General features: G+C 41.3%; 1 protein-coding gene across 1 annotated transcript in view; it reads left to right on the plus strand.

The window, feature by feature from the left end:
• Positions 1–26,892, plus strand: part of LOC143281328 (Fanconi anemia group M protein-like) — a 39,225-nt gene that overhangs the window by 9,243 nt on the left and 3,090 nt on the right. Inside the window, exons 7-23 of the mRNA XM_076586516.1 lie at positions 155–372; positions 1,277–1,374; positions 2,445–2,611; positions 4,585–4,791; positions 5,870–6,110; positions 7,609–7,745; positions 8,155–8,299; positions 9,685–12,351; positions 13,587–13,676; positions 14,598–14,656; positions 15,362–15,503; positions 17,616–17,798; positions 18,199–19,061; positions 20,283–20,460; positions 21,802–21,934; positions 22,648–22,727; positions 23,957–24,054. Of these exons, the coding sequence (XP_076442631.1) occupies positions 155–372; positions 1,277–1,374; positions 2,445–2,611; positions 4,585–4,791; positions 5,870–6,110; positions 7,609–7,745; positions 8,155–8,299; positions 9,685–12,351; positions 13,587–13,676; positions 14,598–14,656; positions 15,362–15,503; positions 17,616–17,798; positions 18,199–19,061; positions 20,283–20,460; positions 21,802–21,934; positions 22,648–22,727; positions 23,957–24,054 (5,706 nt within the window). The remainder of the gene's footprint in view (positions 1–154; positions 373–1,276; positions 1,375–2,444; positions 2,612–4,584; positions 4,792–5,869; positions 6,111–7,608; positions 7,746–8,154; positions 8,300–9,684; positions 12,352–13,586; positions 13,677–14,597; positions 14,657–15,361; positions 15,504–17,615; positions 17,799–18,198; positions 19,062–20,282; positions 20,461–21,801; positions 21,935–22,647; positions 22,728–23,956; positions 24,055–26,892) is intronic.

Consider the following 26,892-nt stretch of genomic DNA (forward strand, 5'->3'; position numbering starts at 1 on the left):
TTTTCATGCTACTTTCATAAGTACAGTCCCATAAACAGATATGATCTGTAACTGTAGTATATAATTTTTTTTTCATCAGTTTATATACCTGGCCATAATTTTTGGGGTAATTTTGAATTTGTGGTTTTTCTGACCATTCCGTTGCCCCAAACAGAGAAGCCAGTATGGGATCGTGGAAGGTGACTTTGCACTGGCGATGAGCCTCTACCATGGCTTTGAGTTGCTGCAGCTGCATGGCCTGCGTTCGCTTCACAACTTTCTTGAAGGCATCGTCAACGGAACCAAGTCATACGGACGCACGCGCACCGAGCTGATGAAGAACGCGGACTTCAACGAGGTCAAGGAGATTCTGAATGCAAAATTTCAGCCAAGGTTTGTTTTCGCTTATGTGATGATTGAACTTTTATTGTCAGTGCAGTATGGCTGTTCATGATTTTTGACTCACTTGTGTAAACAAAGTGAGTCTATGTTTTAACCCGGTGTTCGGTTGTCTGTGTGTGTGTGTCTGTGTGTGTGTGTGTCTGTGTGTCCATGGTAAACTTTAACATTGACATTTTCTCTGCAAATACTTTGTCAGTTGACACCAAATTAGGCATAAAAATAGGAAAAATTCAGTTCTTTTCAGTCATCTTGTTTAAAACAATATTGCACCTCTGGGATGGGCACAAAAAAAAAAAAATGAAGCCTAATTATATGCAAACTGCATTTACTGTTATATTTATATTTTTTGTATTCTCTAAACTTGGCACTTTGATCTGATATTCTGACCCAACAACAAGAGCAGTCATTATCATCATTTTTTGTTCAAACAGGAACTTCTTTTGCTAAGCATGGAAGTTTTATTTATTTTGCAAACGTTTTGGTGCAGATAGTAAAAAAGGGAAATTACTCTGTAATTAATGCTAGGGGACTTAATTTGCTTTAAACTGATCTTTCTCATCTTAAACATTACATTTTGAAATTATACTCAATACATAAAAAGCTTGGATTATTTTTTTTAAGTGTATCACAAGTGAGTCTTGAAGGCCTTGCCTCTCTTGTTATTTTTCTTTTAGTATGGTTGTTCCTTTCTGAATGTGGAATTTCAGCCAAGGTTTGTTTTTGTTTCTTTGTTGATTGAATTTTTGTTATTGAATAGTTGTTTCTTTATCATCCATATATCTGATGGTTGAAAGCAGTTCAAGAAGAGCCTGTAAAAGAACAGTAATGATGGATGTCATGTGTATGTTGTGTGTTGGACCATCGGGTGTTAATTTGTTGTGTTTTATTCCCACAGTGGTCAGCCACAGGACAGGCCGGCCTTCCTGGTGGGTCACCCCAAACTGGTCAAACTGGAGGAAGTGGTGCTGGAGCATTTCCACAGATTCCAAGCCGGTCAGTATCCCTCTGGGGGGTCTTTCAGTATCAACAGAATCCAAGCCTTCAACAGTGTTAAACACAATACTCTGTCCTATGTGGAAAAAAAAAGTCGGAAAAAAGAAAAGAAAAGAAAAACAAAACAGTCCATGACATTATCTCAAGTTTCTGTGCTTAGATTTCCTCTCTTCTCTTGCTTTTTTTTATTTCTTTTTTGTTCTTGTTTTTTCTTCCTTCACTATTGTCTAGCTTTTCCTGCCTTCCCAGTCCATTCCTGTTCTCGTTTTTTCTAGCAAGCCTTGACACTTTTTTTCCTCTCTTTTTTGCAGTCTGTGAGGAACTTACTCATGCTCTGCTGATTAGGTAGTGACATTATAATAGTAGTCTGTGGTGTTCATTTTGGTGTCATATACTGAACCTTGTCAAACTGATGCAAACGAGGCCTATCTGTTTGCCCTGCTTGGCCAAATTTCTCACGGCTGACAGTGAAAAGATGCCCCATTCTAATCTGTTCTGTTTTTAGTCTGGTGATTAGGTAGTGGTATTGTAAACATTCTCTCTTTTCCCCAGTCTGTGATGCACATATCTGTGCTGTTTTCGATCTGGTAGTGATAGTGTAAACACTGGGATGGGCACACACACACACACACACACACACACACACACACACACACACACACAGAGTCACACACACACACACACAGTCACACGCATACACGTGCAGTCACACACACATACACACACACACACACACATGGTCACACACACACATACTCACACGCAGTCACACAAACACACACACACACACACACACACACACACACACACACACACAGATCTAACAACACAGTAGTACGATGGTGTGTGAAACTGAATGTTGCAGTGGGTCAGGCGACCTGGGTGATGATCTTCTCCGAGTAAACAACAGAACAAACACACACAGACACACACACACACACACACACACACACACACACACAGACACAGACACACACACACACACACACACACAGACACACACACACACACACACACACAGATATCTGACAACACAGTAGTACCGCGGGGTGTGTAACTGAATGTTGCAGCGGGTCAGGCGACCCGGGTGATGATCTTCTCCCAGTACCGGGACAGCGTGCAGGAGATCACTGCCATGCTGCAGCAGCACGACCCCCTGGTCAAGGTCATGTCCTTCATCGGCCAGTCCTCTGTGGGCAAGAGCACCAAGGGCTTCACCCAGAAAGAACAGCTGAAGGTGGGGAGGCACTTCTTTTTTTGATCTTTTTTTTTTTTAAAAACTTTCGGTGTACCCTATGGGTTGAAAAATTACTTACCCCTCTCATTAAAATGTTCATAACCCAGTCAGTTTTGGTACTATTTTACTGAACTTTTCATGACTTTGTCCATTAGTGATTTTTGGCACATCCCCAACGGATATGATTTTGTTTTGTTTGCAAAGGTGTAGAAAAACAATGAAATTGTATTGAATGATATTTCTGTTTTAGTATTACACTGTATAAAGAACAGAAGCACATTTAACAGACATTAGAAAGCAATTAATAACAATAGCAAGGAAAAAAAGAGAAGAAACTCAGTGTAAATAGATAAATGAATAAATGAAGAAGATCTACACTCCCTTACCACCTGGGAGGAGAAGTGGTCCATGGAGTTCCATCCACAGAAGTGCTCAACGCTGAGAGTTTCCTGGAAAAGGGACAAGACCGCCCCTGCGTATGAGCTGCATGGACAGAAGATTGAAAATGTCAGCACCACTAAGTACCTGGGTGTCAACATTCAGGACAATATGCAGTGGGAATCCCACATTGACTCCATCACCAAGAAAGCCAGCAAGACCCTAGGCTTCGTCCGGTGCAACCTCAAGATTGGCGACAAGAAGACAAAGGAAACTGCGTACAAAGCCCTCGTTCACCCACTTCTTGAGTACGCAGCCACCATCTGGGATCCCTACACTGCAAACGAGGTTGAGGCCCTCGAGAAGATCCAACGAAGAGCAGCAAGATGGGTCTCAAATTGCCACCGCCAAACATCATGCGTGGACTCCATCCTCAATTCACTCAATTGGCCTCCCCTACAACAGCGCCGCAAGAAAGCCCGCTTGGAGATGTTCTACAAATTCCACCATGGTATCATCTCCATCAGCTCCAAGTACCTGCCCAAGCCACCTAAGAGCAGGCTGAGCTGTAGGACGAACAACAGTCTGAGCTATGACATTCCCTCCTGCACAACACTGTACAGGCAGATGGCATTCTTCCCGAGGACCATACCAGAATGGAACAAGCTGCCTCAGCAAGTTGTGACAGCCGAGTCACTGGACTGCTTCAAGTCCGGACTGGCCTCTCATCTCTGAAAGTGAATCCCCCCACCCCCCCCCATTCCCCCCCTCCTCTCGCCCAACACTGCCCCCTGTCACCCTCCTAACCACCCATACACCCCAAAATCACCATCTCCCCCACCTCCCCCCCCCCCCCCAGCTCAACAGCTGATGCAGAGGCTTGGCATCATGTCAGTGCATGCTGAACTTGCACTGGCTGGCCAGGTCGCCTCCCCCCCAATTTTTTTTTTTTTTTTCAATCCTCACAACAGCGCAATCCTCAGCAACCTCCCCAAACTATAACAGAATCATCAATATAATGATGCTGGTTGTATAAAGGAAGAAGAAGAAGTGTCTGTTAAATGACAGCCTCTCACTCTGTGTGATAATTCTTTTCTGTTTGTGTTTGTGTGTTCTTGTATGCTTGTATAATGATGAAAACTTATTCAGTGCTTTTTTCTCAAACAGAGCTCAAAGGACTTTACACCAATATCATGGATTATGGAAATGATGAAATAAAGCCAGTTGACACATTCACTTTAAATGATAATGCTAGAAAGCATGCATTGAACGAGTGACCATGTTCAGTTCACTGGGATCAACGTTTGGCTTATATCATTTACAGCTTAGTCTTTTGTGAAGGACTGTGACTCTCAAACTAGGAGGTGAGATTGCATTGGCCTTTAGTGCTGCAGCCTTTGGGGCTAGTTGGCTTTTTGGTACCAACCCAACGCTGACTGTCCTAATCCCTCTTGGCTGAGAGAGTGGGGATGTAATCTGAGAAAGACATGCTCCACTAAAATCAACTTCTAGCCCAGATAGTCAGGACAGCAGCTGCCTTGTCTGCTGTTCCGATGGTCACAGCTGGTCACAACTGATTATCATACTATGTCCAGGTGATGCAAGCCTTTCGCACAGGGGGCTACAACACCTTGGTGTCCACCTGTGTGGGGGAGGAGGGTCTAGACATTGGGGACGTGGACCTGATTGTCTGCTACGACGCCCACAAGAGTCCAGTCCGCCTGGTGCAGAGGATGGGCAGAACAGGGCGCAAACGCCAAGGGCGCATCGTCATGCTCATGACGGAGGGCAAGGAAGAGCAGGTATGGGTCTCTCTACCCTCATCACATTTCTCCCCTCAGTCAGATTGAAAATGGACATACAGGCACATATTTTGCTGGTTGGGTATGTCGCCCCTCAACAAATTTCTCCCCAAGGTGAAATTTAGAATGGACACATAGGCACAGATTCATAAACGCCAGGTGCACACGGTCTTGCTCATGATGGAGGGCAACGAGGGGCAGGTATGGCTCTGTCTCCCCTCAGCCAAATTTCTCCCCAAGGTCAAATTCAAAACGGACACAGGCACAGATTCACAAATGCCAAGGGCACATTGTCATTCTCTTGATGGGAGGGGAAGGAAGAGCAGCTATGGATGAGAGGGGTTGTGGTGGCTATCAGTGGTTACTCAGATTTTACTTTTATTAGTTTTCTTTATTTGGATCTAGATTTTCAGTATGTTGATATTGAATTTTATCTGTTTCAACATTTCAAGATGAAAGGTTTGAAACATATCTATTGTTTTTACTTTTTCAGAAGATGACAATACTTTAATGTTGGCTTTTTTTAATGGCTGAATTTTAAACTGCTGTGTACTACCATGCAGTTTGTATTTCAACTTTATAACCCTTTGACTGCTGATGATGCTCGTCAGTGAAGTGCTGTCAACTCAGTGGGGTAAGACAGAGCTTACAGATCAGGATGCCTATCACAATTCTTTATTTGGACTTCTTCCTCCAAATGTATTACTTTTGTTCAGCAAAATCTTTGACACCATTGATATGTTTAGAAAACAGTAACTGCAGTTCAAACTCATACCACACTGATCTCATTTAATTGAGGTTCTGCACTCAAAGGATTAGAAAAAAAAGATAGTTTAATTACACATACTTAACCGTGACCCAACTAGTGCAGACTCCGGCAGGGGTCTGACATTCCTGCCTGTGCAAACTACTATCCGCCTATGCGGAAAAAACGAAACTACGGCCAGTTTTTGTATTTTGACTTCTGTGAGAATTTATTTATAAATTTATTGATCTTGTTCTCTTTTCTTTCTTTTTTTTTATGATGATGACAAATCAATATACCTGCTACAACCCAAGGATACCACTCTGTCGACAGATCTACAACCACAGCCAGTACACCAAACGCAGCATCCATCGAGCCATCCTGAACGGAGCCAGAACCCTCGTGTTCTACGCCAACAACCCTCGCATGATTCCTGCAGAGGTGACCCCTGCATGTCACCGGATGCACATCACCGTGCAGGCACCGCAGCCAGCTGGCCAGCCTGAGGGGGGAGGTCGTCCTAAAGGTAGAGGTCGAGGCAGATCCCTTGGTCCTGCCGCCAAGGGAAAGGCTGGTGAGTTTGAATAGTGGACTGGTGGTGTTAAAAAAAAAAAAAAAATCATTATCATTATTTTTTAGGATGCTCAGCTAAAATCACAGACTGACATAAGCTTAAAGTTAGGCCAACAGCAAAGTGAGAGCTGTATGATCAGTGGTTTCTCTGCTGCAATGGGAATTCATTTACAGCTTAGTCTTTTGTGAAGGACTATGACTCTGAATCTGGGATGCAAGATTGCACTGGCTCTGCAGCCTTAGGGGCTGGTTGGCCTTTGGGAACCATCCTATTGCTGACTGTCCTAAAACCCTCTTGGCTGAGAGTAACTTGGGAAGACACTCTCCACTACAATCAAATTCTAGTCCAGATAGTTGGGACAGCAGTTGGCTCCTCTGCTGTTCTGATGGTTACAGTCCGACACAACTATCATACATTTTTTTTAGGATCTTCTTTGTACTTGCAGGGCACAGACAATCACAAAATTTGATTTTTTCCCTTCATTTTATGTTGTTGGCTTTATATGAAGGGGTTCTTTCACAGTGTTAGGTTTTGGGGGCATCTCTTTTTTTTGTTCATATCTGTCATGGCAGGTCTGCACATTTGTTGACCAAGGTGATAGGAAAAATGTCCACCCTTAACCCATCAGGTGCCTTGACCAAGATTCAATCCCAACATCTTAACTCTGTCCATACGAACGGCGAAAGAGACGACGTTAACAGCGTTTCACCCCAATTACCATCATCAAAATATTGCAAGCGGAAGGCTCTTATACTGAAGACGTGAATGTTGACAAAGAATACCACAATTCTGACGACGGAAGCTTAAGGTTGGGTCATTCAGACACCCACGGGACATCCGAGGGGTCTGTGTAGAGGAGAAGAGAGGACAGGCCGTACTGAGTGAGTTAAAATCGATTTCTTTAAAAAAAATCTTGAATGTGTACTTTGTACTTGTTGGGCACGGATGATCACAATGTTTATTTTATGTCATTTATTTATTCATTTTATTGTCTTTGGCTTTATATGAAGCAATTATTTTACAGTGTTAAGTTTTGGGGCATCATTTTTTTTTTTATTCATGTATGTTACGGTTGCCCAAATATTTCCACTTGTTTTGGTTGCTTTTGGGGGTTTATATTTTGTTGTTGTTGGCTTTCTCTCTCTTTTTTTTCTTTTTTTTTTTTGTAAGTGGTCACCACAAGGCTTTCTTTATCACCCCCCCCTTAAAAAGTATGTTCTTGTTTCCATAAACCACCATATGCTGACATGGATTATGGGATCTTTAATGTGCGCATTTGGTCTTCTGCATTCAAGTACACACACTAGTTGGTCTGCAAGTCTGTTGATCTGGGAGATAGGAAGAATCTCCACCTTTAACCGATCAGGCACCTTGACCAAGATTCAAACCCATGATCCCTCAGACTGATTGCAAGTTTGATACTTTAACTACACTGTTGTGTTGTGCCTTTCAGCGACAGAGGTATTAACATGTGAACACAATTCAGATTTGTTTTCAGCCCAAACGAAGAAGGGCGGCACAAAAGATGGAGGAATTTCACTGGAGGAATTTGTGGAGCTGAAGTCTGCAGGATGTGCTGTGACTGCCCGCCGTCTGCCTCGACCAACAATGCTGGCCTTAAATGATGCAGAACAGGTTTGATGCTTACACTCGCTTTTGTATGTATATGTATGTGTGTGTGTGTTGTTCTCAGACAGAGGAAGAAAATGTTTGTGTGTGGGTGGAAGGGTGCGTGTGTGTGTTTGTGTGTGTGTGTGTGTCTGTGTGTGTGTGTCTGTGTGTGTGTTCTTAAGCAAAGGAAACAAATTGTGTGTGCATATGTGTGTTTTCTTAGAGAAAGAAAATATTTGTGAGTGTGTGTGGAGAGGGGTGGGGGTGGGGGGAGTAGGGTGTTTGTGTATGTGTGTGTGTGTGTGTGTGTGTGTGTGTGTGTAGGCAGAGAAAGTAATGTGTGTTGTGTGTGTGTGTGTGCGCGCACATGTGGTAGGCAGAGAAATAAAATCAGTTCACACATAAAGTATGAATCCTGTACAATAATTTTCAGGGTGATGCTGATGAAGAGGATCATGACAAACTCAGCCTTGCCGACTGGTTGCCATGGCAAAACGGCCTTCAGGAGACATCGCTTTTTGGTCACAGCAAGCGCAGTCATCATCTCGTATCATTGCTGGAGTTCACTGATCTACAGCGTAAGTTTTTGTGCATATGTTTATATATATATGTTGGGATGGGGTTTGGTGCGGAGTGGTATGGTTGTGGTGTGTGTGTGTGTGGTGTAGTATGATTGGGGTGGAGTGGGGTGTGGTGTGGTGTGATCTGTGTGTGTGTGTTTTGGGTGTTTGTAAGTTTTGGGTGGGGTGTATTTTGTATGTGTGTGTTGTGTGGTGTGATATGGTTGGGGTGTGGTGTGATGATGTGGTATGATATGTGTGTGTGTGTGCGTGTGTGTATGTGAGTTTGTGTGTGTGTTGTGTGTGTGTGTGTGTGTGTTGGGTGTGTGTGTGTTTTGGATTAGTGTGGTGTGGTATTATTTGTGTGTGTGTGTGTTGGGCATGTGTGTGTGTGTGTTGTCTTTGTGTATTAGTATTTGTGTGTGCTGTGTTCATATGTGGTGTGTATTGTGTTTGTGTGTGTGTGTGTGTGTGTGTGTGTGTGTGTGTTGGGTATTGTTAAGAAGTGTTTCCATGGCTTTAGACTGTTTTATGCCTCTGACTTTATTCTTATAGATCACTTTTGTGACAAGATTTTTTAAGTTTGTACGTTTCACACATCTTTCCCATTTAAATAATGATAAAGAAATGGTTTCATCTGTGTACTATTTACTTAAATCATTTCTCATAGTGTTTTTACTTCATTGTTGTGGATGTGTTTAGATGCAAAATGATTGATTTAGAGCTTTCTATGTCCTTTAACTTTAAGTGTTGACCAAAGGGTCACTCACAACCCCGGACAGACAGCAGAGCTTTTAGTTCATCAGCTGTACAAACTGGAATTCACTGCCTTTTTCAGTCTGTCAAAATCTCTAACTCACAACCTTTAAAACAAATAAAAAAACATTCCTTTGAAAGCACTCTCGACATAATTAAGGCACTCCATGCTTATCTGTATTCTACAGATCCACATCTGTTTTGTTCCATATAAGTTTTTGTGTGTACTTGTGTGTGCATGTGTGTACACGCGTGTATACACGTACATGTGTGTTTTGAGACGCTTGATGCTGTAATTGTATTGAAAGACTAATTTACAGGAGCAGCTTGTAGTTTGATCGCAAAAGTTTAAGAAAGCCAAAAATCTCAATCATAAAATAATGTGGGAGAAAGATAAAACATGTTCAAGCCACACATGCTATAATGTTTTCAAAAAGAAAATGTTGAACTTATTCAGTCTGTCATTTTGCTTCTGTTAAGCTGCATTAAAGACGTTGTTTGTTATGCTGATTTGTTTAGAACGAATAAACTTAAATAAAACCTGTTTTAAGCATAGAATAATCGTTTTGTTATAAGAACAGAATGATTATTTGTGCATAAAAAGATATCCTCACTGTACGCAGTTTTGTCTTTGTTGTTGTTGTTAGAGGCACTTCCACGAGATGAGGACAACTATGGACAGGAAATGAACCTCTACCTTCACATGGAGGACGTCCTGCCCGACTCAAAGAATCCAGCATCCAGCGACATCACCCAGTTCTTGCTATCTTCCACCAGAAACCAACATTCACGCCTGGAGCAGGGAGAAAAGCCGGAGGTGCAGTTGAAGAAAGGTGGCCTGCTGAAAAAGACTGAAGTTTCCTCCAAGAGGAAACGGAAACGTGTCATTCAAGACATGGACTTGTTGGAACAGTCTGATGATTCAGATTTCTTGCCTGACATTGACTTGAATACTGCTTCAGTGGTCAGTGAAAAAGGTGAAACAAGACCAGGTGACAAGGACAAAGAAGAGATGGAGAGTGGTTCTGTCTCTCTTCCCCAGGAGGACTTGGGACTGAGAATGGAAACCGAAGCCAGTGAAGTAGTGAATGAAGTTTTGCCTTCAGATCTTGAGGAGGATAATGCACACATTGATGCAGGAGACAAAGGTTTAGACTCTGAAGTGCCAAAGTTCGTTCATAAACCCAGTAAAAGGCGACTTCCAACGCCACCCCCTGTGGAGGAGATTGGCAGACTGCTGAGTGACATCAGACCTGAAGACTGGGCATTGGTGGACGTGCAGACCATCATGAAGGATGAGGAAGGGGTTGATGACCAGGCACTGTGTTTCTGGGCAGGGCCACCGGTCATACCCGACACGCTGTTTGGTGGTGAAAGTCTGTGTGATTCTGACAATGAAGGCATAGGACCTAACAGAAACTCTGATAATGAAGACATGATAGAACATGACAGAAAAAATGAAACAGAAGCAGAGACATCAGTTGTGTTTGATCTGGAAGACCTTCAGCGTGAAATGGAGAACAGCAGAGTTGAAACAGGTACATTAGGTTCTGAAAATATTCAGGCACTGGAGAAACCAGTTCAGGTACAAACTGATTTCAGCAACGCTGTGCCACAATGTGAAAAGCACATTTCTGAGAGTGAGCAGAACACAATTAAAAAACTGTCTAGACCTGATGGGAGGGCATCAATTACCAGAGATGATCAACCAGCCAGGCCAGGTCTGTCAACAGATTGCCCTAACAGTTCACCCCACACTTCTCCAGACTGTGATACTCCAGGCAAGCAACACAACCAGTCCTGTACTGATGTGAAGAAAACGCCAGCAGCTGGACACAAATCCTTCTATGATGCATCTGTCTCGGATTCATTCTTTCACAAGAACTTTTTTGATGACGATGATGAAGACTTTGAAGAAACTCCCAAGCAACCACAGAAATTAACAAATACTTCAAAAGAGAGAAATGTCAGCCCAGAAGTTTGTCAGGAACATGGTTCCAGAGTGATGGCACACAGTCTGCAGCCCCCTGTGGCTGTGACATCCAGTGTGTCAACGCCAGCTGCAGTCACCCCCATATCAGGAACAGCAAATGTCAGCAAAAATACCAGCATGTTTACTTTCAGCCAGGCACTTTCGTTTGTACACAACCACTCTGTTGATTCCCAGCTTACTGACTCTCACAAAACAAACTTACACACTGTTGGAAACGTTCCTCATGAAGAGGCTGAAAAAGCATCAGCAGGTGTGATGAAAGGAAAAGAAAAGGAAGTATCTGGCAAAGATGAACAAGAATTTTCGTACAGTTTAGAAGATGAGGACTCTGCCAATTTTGATTTGGGGTTTGACTTTGATGAGGACATCATCCCGCCCTCACCAGAGGCAGAAGGACCATCAGTGTCTCAGGCTGCCATGAAGTCTGTGATGGGCACCAGCAGCGTAGCAGCAATCACAGCAACGAAGGGGGACGAGGATCCCAGTGCTCTACGGAGAGGAAACAGTCCAAATGTTGATGACTTTGATGATGACGATGACGGCATTCTACTTGACATGGCTGAACAAGATACTGAACAAGGTTCACCTAGTTTCAGTTCAAGTTTTCAACCCAAACAAATCCCGAAGGATTTAGGAACAAGAAAAGTGCTGTCACAATCAGAAATAGGCAAAGTGCTGTCAGCAACATCGTCCACTGCTCACATTGTCAACGAGCAGTTTAAAGACGAGCAGTTTGAAGTCTCAGATGATTTTCCTGAAGTGCAGTTACCAAAATTAACAAAAAGAAAGCTTTCACTGGGTTCCAAATATCAGGCAGCTCCAAAGAGAGCAAAAACTGAAGTTGAACCATCTATCAAATCATCCAAGAGCTACGATGACTCAGATTCGTCAGATGGTGGTGCCAACAACAAAACATTACAAAAGACCGTGGACAGGTCACCTGTTTTTGATGGAAAAGATCACCCTCCGTGTGGTTCTACCGACAGTTTGCCAAAGGCCCACACTGAGTTGAAACTGTCATCCATAGGAACCTCCCATCCGAAGAATGACATCAGCTTTCTTGCCCTTCAAGATATCCCCCCTGAATTGGGTTTCTTCAGCGACGACAACGACTTTGACATTGAACCAGATCCGAAAACCCCGTTCACAGAAGTGTCGCATTTAGAGAGGAGCCCTGTGTCCGCAGACAAGAGGGGGGCTGCAGTTTTCTGCAGCACACCAGTGAATGTTAAACAGCCACAGAACTGGAACTCAGAGCGTAGCAGGATTGCCTCAGCTTCTACAATGTTACCGCCAGCATTTCCTTTGGAACTTGAAGATGGTAAGATGGAGAAGGAAAGGATCTTAGGATATTGTAACTCTTGATTTGCTTGTTACTGTTTAGGGTGTGGTGTGTATGTGTGTGTGTGTGTGTGTGTGTGTGTGTGTGTGTGTGTGTGTGTGTGTGTGTGATCTTTTTAATTAGAGCTGTATCTTAGAATTTACAACATAAAAATGATGCTTTCCTACCACCGCCTCCCATACCCCCAAGGTAAGAAAAAAAAAAGCTACTCTTATTTTTGATAGTATGTGGTAGTTTTGATGGTATATATTAAAAAAAACCACTTTTTTAAAAACTTTGATATGCATTTCACAACAGTTTTACTTTGCATATTTTTCTTCAAAATTTCACTTTCTTTTTAAATTTTTATATTTTGTTTTTTATGCATTTTGATGGTGATGAATGACGGGGATGATGATGCTGTAGCTGACTGGGTCCACTTAGTATTTGGACAAATCGTTGGACCGACAGATGAGTAGGCAGGCATGCTTATCTGTCGGTGTGTGTCCTTATATGGGAGAAGAGACTGATTCTGGATGCGCAGCACTTCCCACAGGTGTTGAAAGGGAAAACATCTCCAGAAGTTGAGCCCTGCTTCCTTCGCTCACGCTTCTCCTTAATGGCCAGTGGTCTCTTGTTTTCAAACGTCTTTATGCCACTAGAGCACAGCATCCTCCAGCGAGAGCGGTCAAGGACATCAGTTTCCCAGGAAGCGATGTCTATGTCACAGGCTTTAAGGTTTGTCTTCAAGGTGTCCTTGAAGCGCTTGCAGGGTCTTTCAAGTTTGCAGTGGCCTTCCTTCAGCTGGCCATACAAGAGCATCTTCGGGATCCTGCTGTCAGGAAACAAGAGCAACACTCCTAAAGACACATCTGTGAAGTGGATGACCCTCGACTGTGGTCCCAGCCTCCCCATTTGAGCCCATAGCACACTCAGCTTTATGGCAAAAAGTGACAAGATGATTATCAGGAAAAATGTGAAGAATTTCTCTTTTAGAATAAGTTTAGTATTCTTGTATCTTTTATAAGTCTGGGTAGGAGCCAGTCACGGGTTAAAAAAACAACAACCCAGAAAACAGAAAAAAAACCCACCTGATGGGGCTTTAACCTGTGTTCTCTCAGTTGTCAGTTTGTAACACAAACAAGATTGCCTCAGTGGCTTGTATAAATTTCACTTTTAAACTAATATCTCTGATATTTTGTTTTATATGTCTGCTTGTCCTTTTTTCTATCCAGATGATTTTGAGGAGAGTCTCATCGTCCGAAAGAAGCCCAAAGTCACCAGGTTCCAGTCCCCAGACAGCACGGATGGCAAGGATGAAAGTGGTACGCTCCAGAAGTTTGGTTTTTCATTGTGTGAAATGAAACAATATTGGGGTAGCTTGTCTTGGGTATCTTTTGCCCAATCCTATCATTATAAGTTTATATTGTGGAGCCATACTGGTGTCTCACATTTCTTGCTGATGGCAGCCCTCACAATGGTCATTTATACATTCATCCTCTTTTGTCCCTTTATTAGGAATTAAAATGAAGTATGCATGTCTGCTTCTTGTATGTTATTAAAAGTCTGTTTATAGAAATGACAAAAAAAGAGGTGGTTGGCAGGCACACAAGTGTGTTTTGCTTCTGTACTGACATCAGCTCTCAAGGACAAAGAGATATGAGATATATCTATATATATATATATAAAGAGAGACATACACACACACACACACACACACACACACACACACACACACACACACAGATTAGATAGATCTGTAGATAAACAGACAGGGGTGCAACATTGTTTCTGTTTGCTTGATGGACATTGCAAAGTAACCAGGTATTGACAGAGTCATACATGTTTACCGAGTTGGTATTTGCCCTGTAGATAACAGGTCCCAAGGCCTTTTTTGGGCCATCAGCCGCTGAGGGCAATGAATTCATATCTGCTGTGTCTAAAGCTTAGCAATGGAAGGCGGGGGCGAATCCTTTCCTTCAGTCAAAGTCGGGTTCCCATACACACCTTGATGGAGTGAGAAAAATCAGGGATAAAGTGCCTTCCCCAAGCTGAATGAGAGCAACAGGCCTCTTCACATCCTCCCAAACCTGGACGGCACACCCTTCAGTAAGGTGACAGCATGATCAACAGATTGATTGAGGGCCCAAAACAGAAGTAGTATGTATACGCTGACAGGCAGGGTTTAAAAAAAAATTTTTTTATATGAGTTTCAAATTTCAGCATTTATATTTTCTGTTTTTCAGATGTTCAGACAGAGTGCAAACTTCCCCCAAAGAAAAAACAGAAGTGCAAAGAAAGGAAGGTAAGTATTTCAAAATCATTGTTATACAAAATCCTGTTTTCTTTTGAAATTGTTTTCTGCTTAAGAGTTCATCCAAGATCAGAATGTTGATTTTATTTTAAGCGATATCAGTTTTGTTGTGTTTTTTTTTTAATGTGTTTTTTTTTATGCGTCAGTTCATATTGAGCATATTGTGAATAAGGTTTCTCAAAACTTAAGTTGATAAAAAGATTTAAGTAAGGTTTTGCCATTGTTTGGCCCTGACATTGATCCCTTGACTGCTGATCCATGGTGAAATGAGATCAGTTTGGTGCATGGTTGAAGAACGGTTATAACTTTTTGTGGTTTTTTTTGTTTTTTGTTTTTTTTCAAAAGAATGCCATTCCAAGGGGAAGAACTCGAAGTAAATAAAGATAACTGACATCAAGAGCTGTAAGCTCAGTCCTGTCTCAGTGAGGTGACAGCCCTTGATTGATTAGCATATTCGTTAGCAGCAGTCAAGGGGTTAAACATAGTGCAAAGGTCATGATGCCAACAGACAGCCCTTTTTGAATATCTTAACTGTTTGAGTAATGCAGAATTGAATGGTAAATTTTTAAAACTAATGCAAGGTGATATTTGTTTTGTGTTAGGTGCCTTGCCGTGTGTTATTCTGACAGAGTGAAGCGTAAAGGTGAGAGAAAGTGTTCATGATCCTACCATTTGTGATGCATGGTTTTTTTGCAGGGTCGCCATGGGTTTCTTGACATGGAAGCAGAGCTGTCGGATGATGTGGCTGTTTCTTCAGATGAAGAGGAAGAGAACACGGAGATGTTGGAAGGCAGTTTCATCGACAACTGCACACAGATGACACAGGCTTCACAGATTGGTGAGACACGGTGTTTAATGTGGTACCCCACACATCGCCACGCACGTTCCGCATTCACTCCTTTCACCTACGCTTGTTTTGTCTACAGCCTTGTGTTCCAGATTACAGTACTGTAAACATTAATACATTTTGATTGGATTTATTGATGGCATTAACACCTACTGAAATGTACATTCTAGATGTGCATTGCATATGGTCGTGCATCCAGCATTTCCATCATTCTTTTGCCTGTTTACAAAGGCATCTATAATCCTTTTCAGGCATTCATTTTGTCTGTGGATGACTGTTTTTGGTGCTATTTGTGTTTACCAGCTGCAAGACTGAATGCAGATTCAGCTTCAGTTTTATTTGTGTTCTCACCAATGCGTATATATTGGTAGTGTATTCAGTTGTACAAACAATGATTAGATTCCAGTCAGGTGAATAAAGATGTGTTGTATATGTGCAGAATGCATGGCCTGATTCTGTTTTAGGAGTTGAAGTTGGAAAAAAAAAAGTTTCAATCAGGAAATGGCTTCAGCTTTTGGTGAAACCAATGTGGGTGCATAGGCTGATTGAATGTGAGTGTGTAGGTGAAACATATGTGGGTGCATAGGCTGATTGAATGTGAGTGTGTAGGTGAAACATATGTGGGTGCATGGGCTGATTGAATTGAGTGTGTTGGTGAAACAAGCCTGCTGACACAATTGGCAGCAAAGGAGGGGACCAGGATTGGAGAACAAACCATAGGCGAAACTGTGGTACCCATTGAATCATATATCATGTAGCTTATACAGGTGTAGTCATACATTATCTCAGGGCTGACAGAGTGGTGAAACAGACAGAATTTGATATCAAAGCTTTTTTAATGGAATATGCAAGGTTTGATATTTGGTTGTTTTCATTTGCAGGAAAACAGACTGATTCTGTACAATGAATAAATTTGTTCTCACCTGAATTTCATTCTAATCAGATGGCTCTGTATTTATTCTGAAATTTTCAGTCTGAGCCTTCATGTATGGTGCAGAGGGGTTCAGGTCAAGTGGAAAAAAACACATGGTCCTGTACAGTACAGAAAAAAAGTAGTGTACAGTTGCTGCTACACTTCTTTGACATTGGCTGATATTAAATCAAGAGTTGATAACCAGATAGTGAGTTATACCGTACTGAATTTTAGATTTATGCACTAAAAAAAATATGTTACAGGTAATGACATTTTGTACAGTAAGACATCTTCAGTGAAAAAACATGTGTCTTTATTTTTGTTTTAGATTGAGGGTCAGTCACATATTCATGCCTACTGTTCTGGAATAGCCATATTTGTTATGTCAAGACATTAAACTTAATTATCGTTCTGGATGTTGTGGCTGAGGATTGCATGTTAAGAGAAAAAAACTGGGTATCTTTTTTTTTTTTTTTTTTAAAGGTTGACAAACCTGATGATGGATGGGAAACTGTAACTCAAAAAGTGCATGGGCATAAGTCTGTTACCGGCTGTTTAAGAGCCGAAATTAAGAGACAGCACACTCAGCTGAAAAAATGTCCAGTTGTCATATGAAGGAGATGGTGAGTGATCCTTTCCACACAAAAAAAACCACCCAACAACAAAGTTGATACCTCCAGACCTTCAGGAAGGAATGCAAAGAACGGTGGCCATGTTTTGAGCAAGGATAAACAAATTTGGAAACTTAAGTATTTGCACACTTTGCTATGGAAATTCTCCTTCAGTAATGGTGGCCGTGGTGATTGTCATCACCATGTTTAATCAAATTATGCACAACTGGACTGCACACACTGTCACAGTTCAGTTCAGGTCAGTTCAGTTACTCATGAAGGCATTACTGCTTTTGGACAAATCCATATACGTTACACCACATCTGCTAAGCAGATGCCTGACCAGCAGCGAAACCCAACACACACTTAGTCAGGCCTTGAGAATCAGAATCAGAAAAGAAGAAAACAGTGCTTTGGTGATTATTCTCGAAAATTTCAATTGTTCCAGATTTTTAGGTCCTCTGTCCCTGATGGTAAGATTCTGGGCTAGGCATCATGTATGTGATGGGCTAGACATGTATGTAATGGGAGTCAGTCATAACTCATGGATTGCCGGCTGTGTGTTTGTGTGTGAGGCAGACATGCAAGCTGTGTACATGAAGTCTGTGCGGAGCCCTGTGCACCATGGTGCCCACCAGAAGGGGAGGTATCGCCTGCAGTTCAACCCAGCACCTGTCAGTGACGTGTACTCCCAGCTTCCCTCACACCTGGAAGAGGAGTCACAGTATCAGGAAGACAGCTTCTGTGTTGGCAGTGATGAAGGTAGAGAGAGAGAGAGAGAGAGAGAGAGAGAGAGAGACTATGACAAATGACAAGGACAATGACAGATGTTTTATTGAGGGTAGAATGGATAAGCTGAAAGTTTCTTTGCACCATACCCTCACAAAAAAACAAGGAGACGCTGACAGACACACATGCTTCCACGCACACACGCACATTCACACATGCACACTGGCACACATGCATGCACTAATGTACACAAATACTTCCGAGCTCTTTTCCTTGTTCACACATTGATAGAGAGCAAAGAGAAAGAGAGTCTTCAATTTTATAGCTCTGCATGCTTGTGAATAGCTGGTGTATTAGTGCTTTGACTTGTCTCTGCACACGATTCAGAGCAGTATAAATACTCGTTATGATTGTTTCATTACAATTGTTTCAGAGAGCAGCTACTACAACAGTGAGGAGGAAGTAAGTCTTGAGGAGCGGGTCGCTGGATCCAAGAGGAAGAGGAGACCAGCGGTAAAACAACTGGAAGGCAGAAAGAGAGTCCATCAGTTGGTGGATTCTTCGTCGAACGAAGATGAGGACTTTGACAGACTACCTCCAAGTCAGATCGTGCCACCTCGCACGAAGGCGAGAAGTGCGAAAGCTTTCCTCTCCAGCAGTGATGAAGTGCAGGAAGTTTCTGTGGCTGATGACTCATCCAGTTCATTGAACATTGATAAACACAAGCAAGATGGTGATATTGATCGTGCGTGCCCATCAAAGTGTGTGCAAGAAACTGAAAAATCCAGTCAGGGATTCAGTGTGAGTGCATCAGACAGAGCAGGAACATCTGAGGGTGCCAACATATATGATTTTTCAACAGGTTCAAAAATAAAAGACGATGAAGTCAGTGATAGTTCGAAATCAAGACAGTGGCAAAGAAAAAGCCTGTCAAAATCAAACATGTCATCGAGTTCAAATGCTTGTGCTGATCAAAAAGCAGGTGCTCAGTCATTTAAAAAGCCCTCTCATTCTGATTTAGTGAAGACAGTAGCGGCTGAAAACCTAACCAGCGCAAGTGTATCAAAACCGAGCATGTCATCAGCATCAGTCAGCTGTGACGTCTCCAGCAAATCCACTGGCAGGAGTGGAAGGTCGGGGTGTGTTTCCGAGGACACTCTGGCACACAGCCTCAGGATTGGAACACCCGGGAGTGGGAGTGGGGCTGGAGGAGACGCTGACAGACAGAAAGATGTTGCAGTCCCTCAGCCTCCTTGTTCAGAAGACGGTAGCAGCGCCAGCACGTACACCAGTATTGTGAGTCATATTTAACTGTCATCTTTCATAACACTCCACAGTCGTGAGTCACATTTAACTGCCATCTTTCACAACACTCCACAGTCATGAGTCACATTTAACTGCCATCTTTCATAACACTCCACAGTCGTGAGCCACATTCAACTGCCATCTTTCATAACACTCCACAGTCGTGAGTCACATTTAACTGCCATCTTTCACAACACTCCACAGTCGTGAGTCACATTTAACTGCCATCTTTCACAACACTCCACAGTCGTGAGTCACATTTAACTGCCATCTTTCACAACACTCCACAGTCATGAGTCACATTTAACTGCCATCTTTCATAACACTCCACAGTCGTGAGTCACATTTAACTGCCATCTTTCACAACACTCCACAGTCGTGAGTCACATTTAACTGTCATCTTTCATAACACTCCACAGCCGTGAGTCACATTTAACTGTCATCTTTCATAACACTCCACAGTCGTGAGTCACATTTTCAACTGCCATCTTTCACAACACTCCACAGTCGTGAGTCACATTTAACTGCCATCTTTCATAACACTCCACAGCCGTGAGTCACATTTTCAACTGTCATCTTTCACAACACTCCAGTCGTGAGTCACATTTAACTGCCATCTTTCACAACACTCCACAGTCGTGAGTCACATTTAACTATCTTCTTTCACAACGCTCCACAATCATGAGTCACATTAAACTGTCATCCTTCACAACACTTGTAACTGTCATCACTGCTATCTTTCACAACACTTTTAAATATCATCTTTCACAACATTCTGCTATAGTGAGTCACTTTTAACTGTCATCTTTCACAGCACTCCACAAATGGCTGCCACTCCTCTGTCTTTTGACCCTCTGTTTGGAACAATCTCCCTCCGTCGCTTCATCAGATCTGTGCTCTCAGCTGTTTCAAGTCTGGCCATATCTGTTTCCAAAAATAGCTCCTCCCTACCCTCCCATTTTCCATCCGTAGCTTCTGTAGCCTTCTGACTACATGTATTTATAAGTTTTGTCTTCTGTCATTTTGTTTTAGAGTTATGAATACTTGTGGTTGTGGAAATGTTTTGATTTATATCTGCACAAGATTTAGTGCTATGTAAATACATTATCATATTTAATATTCTTATTACTATTTAGTGTGTCTGTCAGCTTCAAAAAGTAGTCTTTTATAGCATCTGAAGTATTTATCAAGCAGCTTTTACACCTGTAACAGGCTGTCAGGGAACGTGGGGAAACAGTGGTTCTAGTCGACTCCAGAGAAATCAGTGGCGCTCAAGACATCGTGTCCGCACTACGGCTGAAACACCAGTCCTGTGTCTGCACACGTCAGTTGGCTGCCTGCGACTACATCCTCAGCAACCGACTGGCTGTGGAACGAGTCAGCTGGTCCAGTTAGTATTGGTCTGCTTTCTCACATACATACTCACACACACACACACACACACACACACACACACATGCACATGCTCACACTCACACACACACATACACATACACATACATAGAGAAGAAGAAACTTTCCAACACAATGAATATTTTTACCATAATTTCTGGCTTTTGAGGCAACGCCCTGGATTTCAAGGAACAAAATATTTTGAAGTTGCACGCATCTGCTGACAATTCTGAAAAAACTGTAGTCCTCTCTACTGACTGGTGCAGAATGGCTCAGTCGAGCCCAGATGTTGTTTAGAGAGAAAGGGACGTCAACTTTGGAAACTGGATGGGAATCTGAGTTGTTTTCGTTTGCTTATTAACTCAGCTCTGTTACTCTGGAATCTGGTTTGTCAGTTGACACGATACCTGCCATTTTGAAGCCTTCAGTTGAATTTGCACTGTTGTCCAGCCCCTTGTGCACTAACTTGTAAAATCAGAGAACGGTCTGCTAGCCCTGCTTCCAGTCCCAGCTGCCATCTTGCTTTGCATGTTTGAAAAGATTTTAAGGCGATCAAATCTCTTTTCTGATTGATCTAATTGTGCACACAAATGTGTCTCCAACTCAGATGCTGCTCTTTTTTCTTGCCCTGAATGCAAATCAGTCATTTTCACTTTGGATTTGGCATGTTATTATCATGCGACTTGGTTTCACAATTTGGTGTTATAGTGAACATCAACAGTTTGAACTGAACAGTGAGAAGACTGAAGCATGTAAGTGTTGCTGTTTCAATGTGATCATGTACATTTATTGTGATCAAGTATGTTGTCAAATGTTGAGTTTATTGTGAGAGGTGCCACCAATTGGAAGTCATTATTAGTTTTCAGACACAGATATGGCACACAGAGCTAATAAAACACTTGGGTCAAATTTGAGCTAAAAAAAAAAGAAAAAAAAAGAAGTGCCATATAGGCAGGAAATTATGCTGAATGTGTTGCTTCAGGGAAACACAAACAGTCCAGTTTATTTTATGCCCAGAAGTGATAAGCATCACCATAGTTAAATAACATTTGCTTTAATTACAATACTTACCATAACCCACTGGTGCAAAATTTGGCAGGGGTCTGACCATACTATACTACGCTCATGTGGACAAATTGAAAGTAAGTGTGGATAGTGGCCTTATGCAGTATATTACCTCCCTTCTGCATGGCTCGGCAGTGCCTGACTATATGTGAATTTAGTGAAAAAAGTTCCTTTTTATAGACTTGGGTCATGACAGCCATCGCCATGGAGCTTGTTATTGTTTGTTGTTACATGCCCACATATTTTGTTCACTGTGTTGTTTTTGATTCTGCAGATTTCTGCAATGGCAGCAATCGCAGCAAGCTGTCCGAAAGGCTGCAGCAGATGCAGTCGCTGTATGACCGGTGTGTCGTCATTGTGGAGAAAGATCGGGTCAAGCCAGGGGAAGAGAAGAACAAGAGACTTCAGTAAGGCTCCTGCTTGCTTCCTTTTCTCCTTTTGAAATGTGTAGGACCTCAGTCAACAGTATATTCAATCTGGCCAAAGGAATGATTCAGCGCTTATAGCTTTTAGAGGCGTTTGATTGGCTGAGAGCGGACCGGGGCAAGACTGCTCGTCTTTTCACTGTTAGCCGCGTGAAATTTGGCCAAGCAGAGCAAACCGATAGGCCTAGTTTGCATCAGTTTGACATGGTAAGTATATGTAACACCAAACATGGAGTATAATACAAACTCCTCCTTTCAATCTGATGTTAACATCCATTCATTTCCTGTCAAAAAGGATTTAGCTTAACTCTTTCCATACAAACGGCGAAAGAGACGACGTTAACAGCGTTTCACCCCAATTACCATCATCAAAATATTGCAAGCAGAAGGCTCTTATACTGAAGACGTGAATGTTGACAAAGAATACCACAATTCTGACGACGGAAGCTAAAGGTTGGGTCATTCAGACACCCACTGGACATCCGAGGGGTCTGTGTAGAGGAGAAGAGAGGACTGGCCGTACTGAGTTAATTAACTTCCTCATGGACAGTCTAAAAAAAAAGAAAAAAAAAAGAAAGATAAATAAAACATGATAAGACTGAGAGATAATGATGATGTAGATATTGAGTTATAGTGCTTGTGAATGACACTGTTTTAGATGAGCTGACTCGCTATTGCGGAATGTTTTGTTGCAGGCATCATACCAAATATGTGGACACTTTAACAACGCAGCTGTGTCAGACCACTGTTCGCCTGTTTTTCACAGATAACCAGAGTAAGTAGCATTTTACAGAATCATTGTCCTTGTCTCATGCCATCATAGGTTAACAGCAGCTGTATGGTTCTTTTTGTTTGTTTACTTGTTTATTTAAAATCTATTTTTCTTCTTCTTCTTCTGCGTTCGTGGGCTTCAATTCCCACATTCACTCGTATGTACGCGAGTGGGCTTTTTACGTGTATGACCGTTTTTACCCCGCCATGTAGGCAGCCATACTCCGCTTTCGGGGGTGTGCATGCTGGGTATGTTCTTTTTTCCATAACCCACCGAATGCGGACATGGATTACAGGATCTTTAACGTGTGTATTTGATCTTATGCTTGCGTATACACATGAAGGGAGTTCAGGCACTGGCAGGTCTGCACATATGTTGACCTGGGAGATTGTAAAAATCTCCACCCTTTACCCACCAGGTGCCGTCACCGTGATTCGAACCCGGGACCCTCAGATTGACAGTCCAACGCTTTAAGCACTCGGCTATTGCGCCCGTCATCTATTTTTCTATTCATGTACTTATTTGTTGCAGTATGTGGAATGTTCCTCTACAGCTGGATGTAACATCATTTATTTATTTTAAGCTCATGTACAAGTAGATGTATTATTTATTTATTTAAGACTCGTTTGTTTTGTGTTTGAATATTTTGCTAGATGTAAAATGTTCATGGACAGCCAGATATGATAATGATGAAAGTAGTGATTTCTAGAGTGCTTGTCCTCCTGAGTGTTGTTACAAATTTGAATGAACAAAGAAAGATAAAGAAATAAAAAACAGCAAGAAATAGAAGTGTACAAATTGTATATATTGTCACAAAACTTGTAGGGATTCTGTTGTCAAATAAAAAGAACAAACTTAAGGCAGCTATTTATTTCTCACTGTCATTAGAACTAGTCGCAACCCACTGTGAAGAAGCCAGTCAGGTACATTTCTGTAACTCGCACTGACCTTATCATGCAGGCATTGTCTTGAACAGACATCACATTTCTTTCTTGCCAAGAAATTTCACAACCTGACCATGTGATTTTGTAGTGATGTCTATAAATGGTGTGTGTGTGTGTGTGTGTGTGTGTGTGTGTGTGTGTGTGTGTGCGTGTGTGTGTGTGTGTGTGTGTGTGTGCGTGTGTGTGTGTGTGTGTGTGTGTATTCATTCAGTGTATGCACATGCCACTGGCATTTGTACATGTGAAGACTGCACAAGATCAAGGTTTACATGTAGGTTTCATTTGCAGATGAAACGGCCAACCTGTTGGCTCAGTTAACCACCATAGAATGTCGCAAGGGTATGGCCATTAGAGTGCCTGTCAGCTTGTCTCCGGGGCAAGAGCAGGTCAGTGAAAAAGCTTTCCGACAGATTTGTTTTGAATTTTTGTTTACTGAAGCTGATTATATAAGATTAGATATGATTTTAGGGAAAAGCATACTCTTTTCAAGTTGCATTAGGAGCTTGATAGCGAAGTGATTGCAGGTTTGAGATCAGAAATGTTTCTTTTTGTCTTTAGTAGAAATTAATGCAGAAAGTGTCTTGCTTATTTTGAACCTTATTTTGTTATGTTTTTCTAATGAGCATATTTGTAGCATTCACCCAGATAAAAAGTAACTAGGTTGTGTGAACATGGTCTTTGCTGCTTGAATTATTTAGTTTTTGTTGTTTTTTTGTTTTTTTAATAGATGTAGTCATTATTGCTTGGATGAATATAGTCATTGTTCCTAGAATAAATACAATCATTGTTCCTTGAATAAATATAGTCATTTTTTGTCCTTTCCCTTGAAGGATGTCTGTTGGAAGTTATTTTGTTGACTTTGTGACAGGCCATCATCATGAATACCATTGCTTAACACTGAGTTGATAGATGCTCAAAACTTTGTTGTCACCATTTGACAGGGGTTGATCATTGATCTGGTCACCAAGATCCTGTGAATTTGTGGCTTTGTCCCCAGACAAGAATGTCAAAACATGGAATCCCTGCACTGTCCCTCCCGATTCATTCTTGATTGCGTTTAGTGTTTGTATCTGCAGTCTCGCTCTCTGTAAAAAGAGTAAATGAACGAATAATCAGCATAGGTTATCCCAGCTTGCATGACAGCCAAGTAGTTGCAATGTTGAACTTTCAGCCTGAGAGTCTGGGTTTGATTCCAGCTTTGTCTGATGGGTTTAAAGGTGGAGTTTTTCCCCCCAGGCACAACAAGTGTGTTGATATAATTATGCTGGTGCCTGAACCCCCTTTCTATGTATATATAGATATGCTAGGTTAAATGTCTTTTATAACCCATGTCAGAAATTGATAGGGCGTGGAAATAAAGAAATACCCAGCATGCAGAGTTTGATGGTGTGTTGAAATAAAGAAACACTCGGCATACACCAACCATAACAAGAAACATCAGCAAGTTGATTCTGATCATGTTTCACAATGAAGACACCCATTTATATTTTGGTTTTAGAGAATCTGGTGTAGTTCTCAAGTCTACATTTACTGTAAATCACATGGCCTATGTAAGGGTTAAGATTTTATTTGTTTTCATACATTCATACTTTTTTTTTTTTTTTTTTTTTCAATTTTCCTAGTGTGGCTGCATTACTTCAATAGATACCTTCATATTCATTGGTTATATGGGCACTCTATTGTTCTCACTGTATATTTTATGTATTTTCATGGAAGTTGTAGCCTGGGTTTGTGAAATGAGTATCCTCATCCTCGTATTTATGTTCTGTGAAATGATATTCTAAGAATAGTTTCCATTCATGTATTATTTTATTTTTTGTCTTTATTGTCCAGTTTTATTATCTGTATGATATCTATTTATGAGGAATGTTATGTAAATGTAACTGTATGATGGAAGAATTCATTATAAATAAATGTTATTTAATTTTTTTAAAGTGAATTTCAAATACACTTTTTTGACTCACTTGTGTAAACAAAGTGAGTCTATGTTTTAACCTGGTGTTCGGTTGTGTGTGTGTGTGTGTGTGTGTGTGTCTGTGGTAAACTTTAACATTGACATTTTCTCTGCAAATACTTTGTCAGTTGACACCAAATTAGGTATAAAAATAGGAAAAATTCAGTTCTTTCCAGTCATCTTGTTTAAAACAATATTGCATCTCTGGGATGGGCACAAAAAAATAAAAAAAAAGAAGGCAAATTATATGCAAACTGCATTTACTGTTGTATTTATATTTTTTGTATTCTCTAAACTTGGCACTTTGATCTGATATTCTGACACAACAACAAGAGCAGTCATTATTATCATTTTTTGTTCAAACAGGAACTTCTTTTGCTAAGCATGGAAGTTTTATTTATTTTGCAAACGTTTTGGTGCAGATAGTAAAAAAGGGAAATTGCTTTGTAATTAATGCTAGGGGACTTAATTTGCTTTAAACTGATCTTTCTCATCTTAAACATTACATTTTGAAATTATACTCAGTACATAAAAAGCTTGTGTGTTTTACTCTCAGTGTACAGGGCTTTCACTATGTTCATTCGCCCAAGTGGTCTTTTTCGTAAAATACTAAAATCAGTACGATGAGTGGACTTTACAGATCTATTGGCTGAGCCCTGAAGGTCATGGGCAAAAATCAGTTGCGTACACATATTTATACACATTCAAAGCGCGTGCTCATATTCTTCGCGAATGCGAACGACACCATTTTGTTTCAAGTTGTTGACCTGTCCGTTCAATTCTATATTCAATGGACAATACACAATAACATGTGATGGAAAGTTGGAGAAGGAGACCGTTAAATATTTATTCAGAGAAAGATTTGTGAACGCCTCATCACTTACTGGATTATGCCCCAAACTGCCATAAAAATATCCACAGAATCAGTCGGAATTCACAGTTAAAAATCATAAACCATGCGAGTTAATACCCTTGAATTGATCACGATGAAACGAAAAAATTTCCAGTCTTGACTTTTCTCAAAATGAAGTCCTTTTCACTTCTTACGACGTTTAGAAGTACTTGTACTTGGCTCTACATGTTATTAGTTTAACAAAATACTCAATTTTCATATCAACTTTAAAACTATAAAACTAGAATGAACATAAAAGAGAAATTGAATCGACCGTGTTGTACTACATTCCCAGCGGGTGTAACTAAACTTGTACATCTATCTAGATCTAGAGAAAACGGCTAAATGTTGCAGTGTGATTGCGGCGATAGCCACGTC

The sequence above is a fragment of the Babylonia areolata genome, chromosome 4, assembly GCF_041734735.1.
Source record: "Babylonia areolata isolate BAREFJ2019XMU chromosome 4, ASM4173473v1, whole genome shotgun sequence".
In the NCBI taxonomy this organism is placed as follows: domain Eukaryota; kingdom Metazoa; phylum Mollusca; class Gastropoda; order Neogastropoda; family Buccinidae; genus Babylonia; species Babylonia areolata.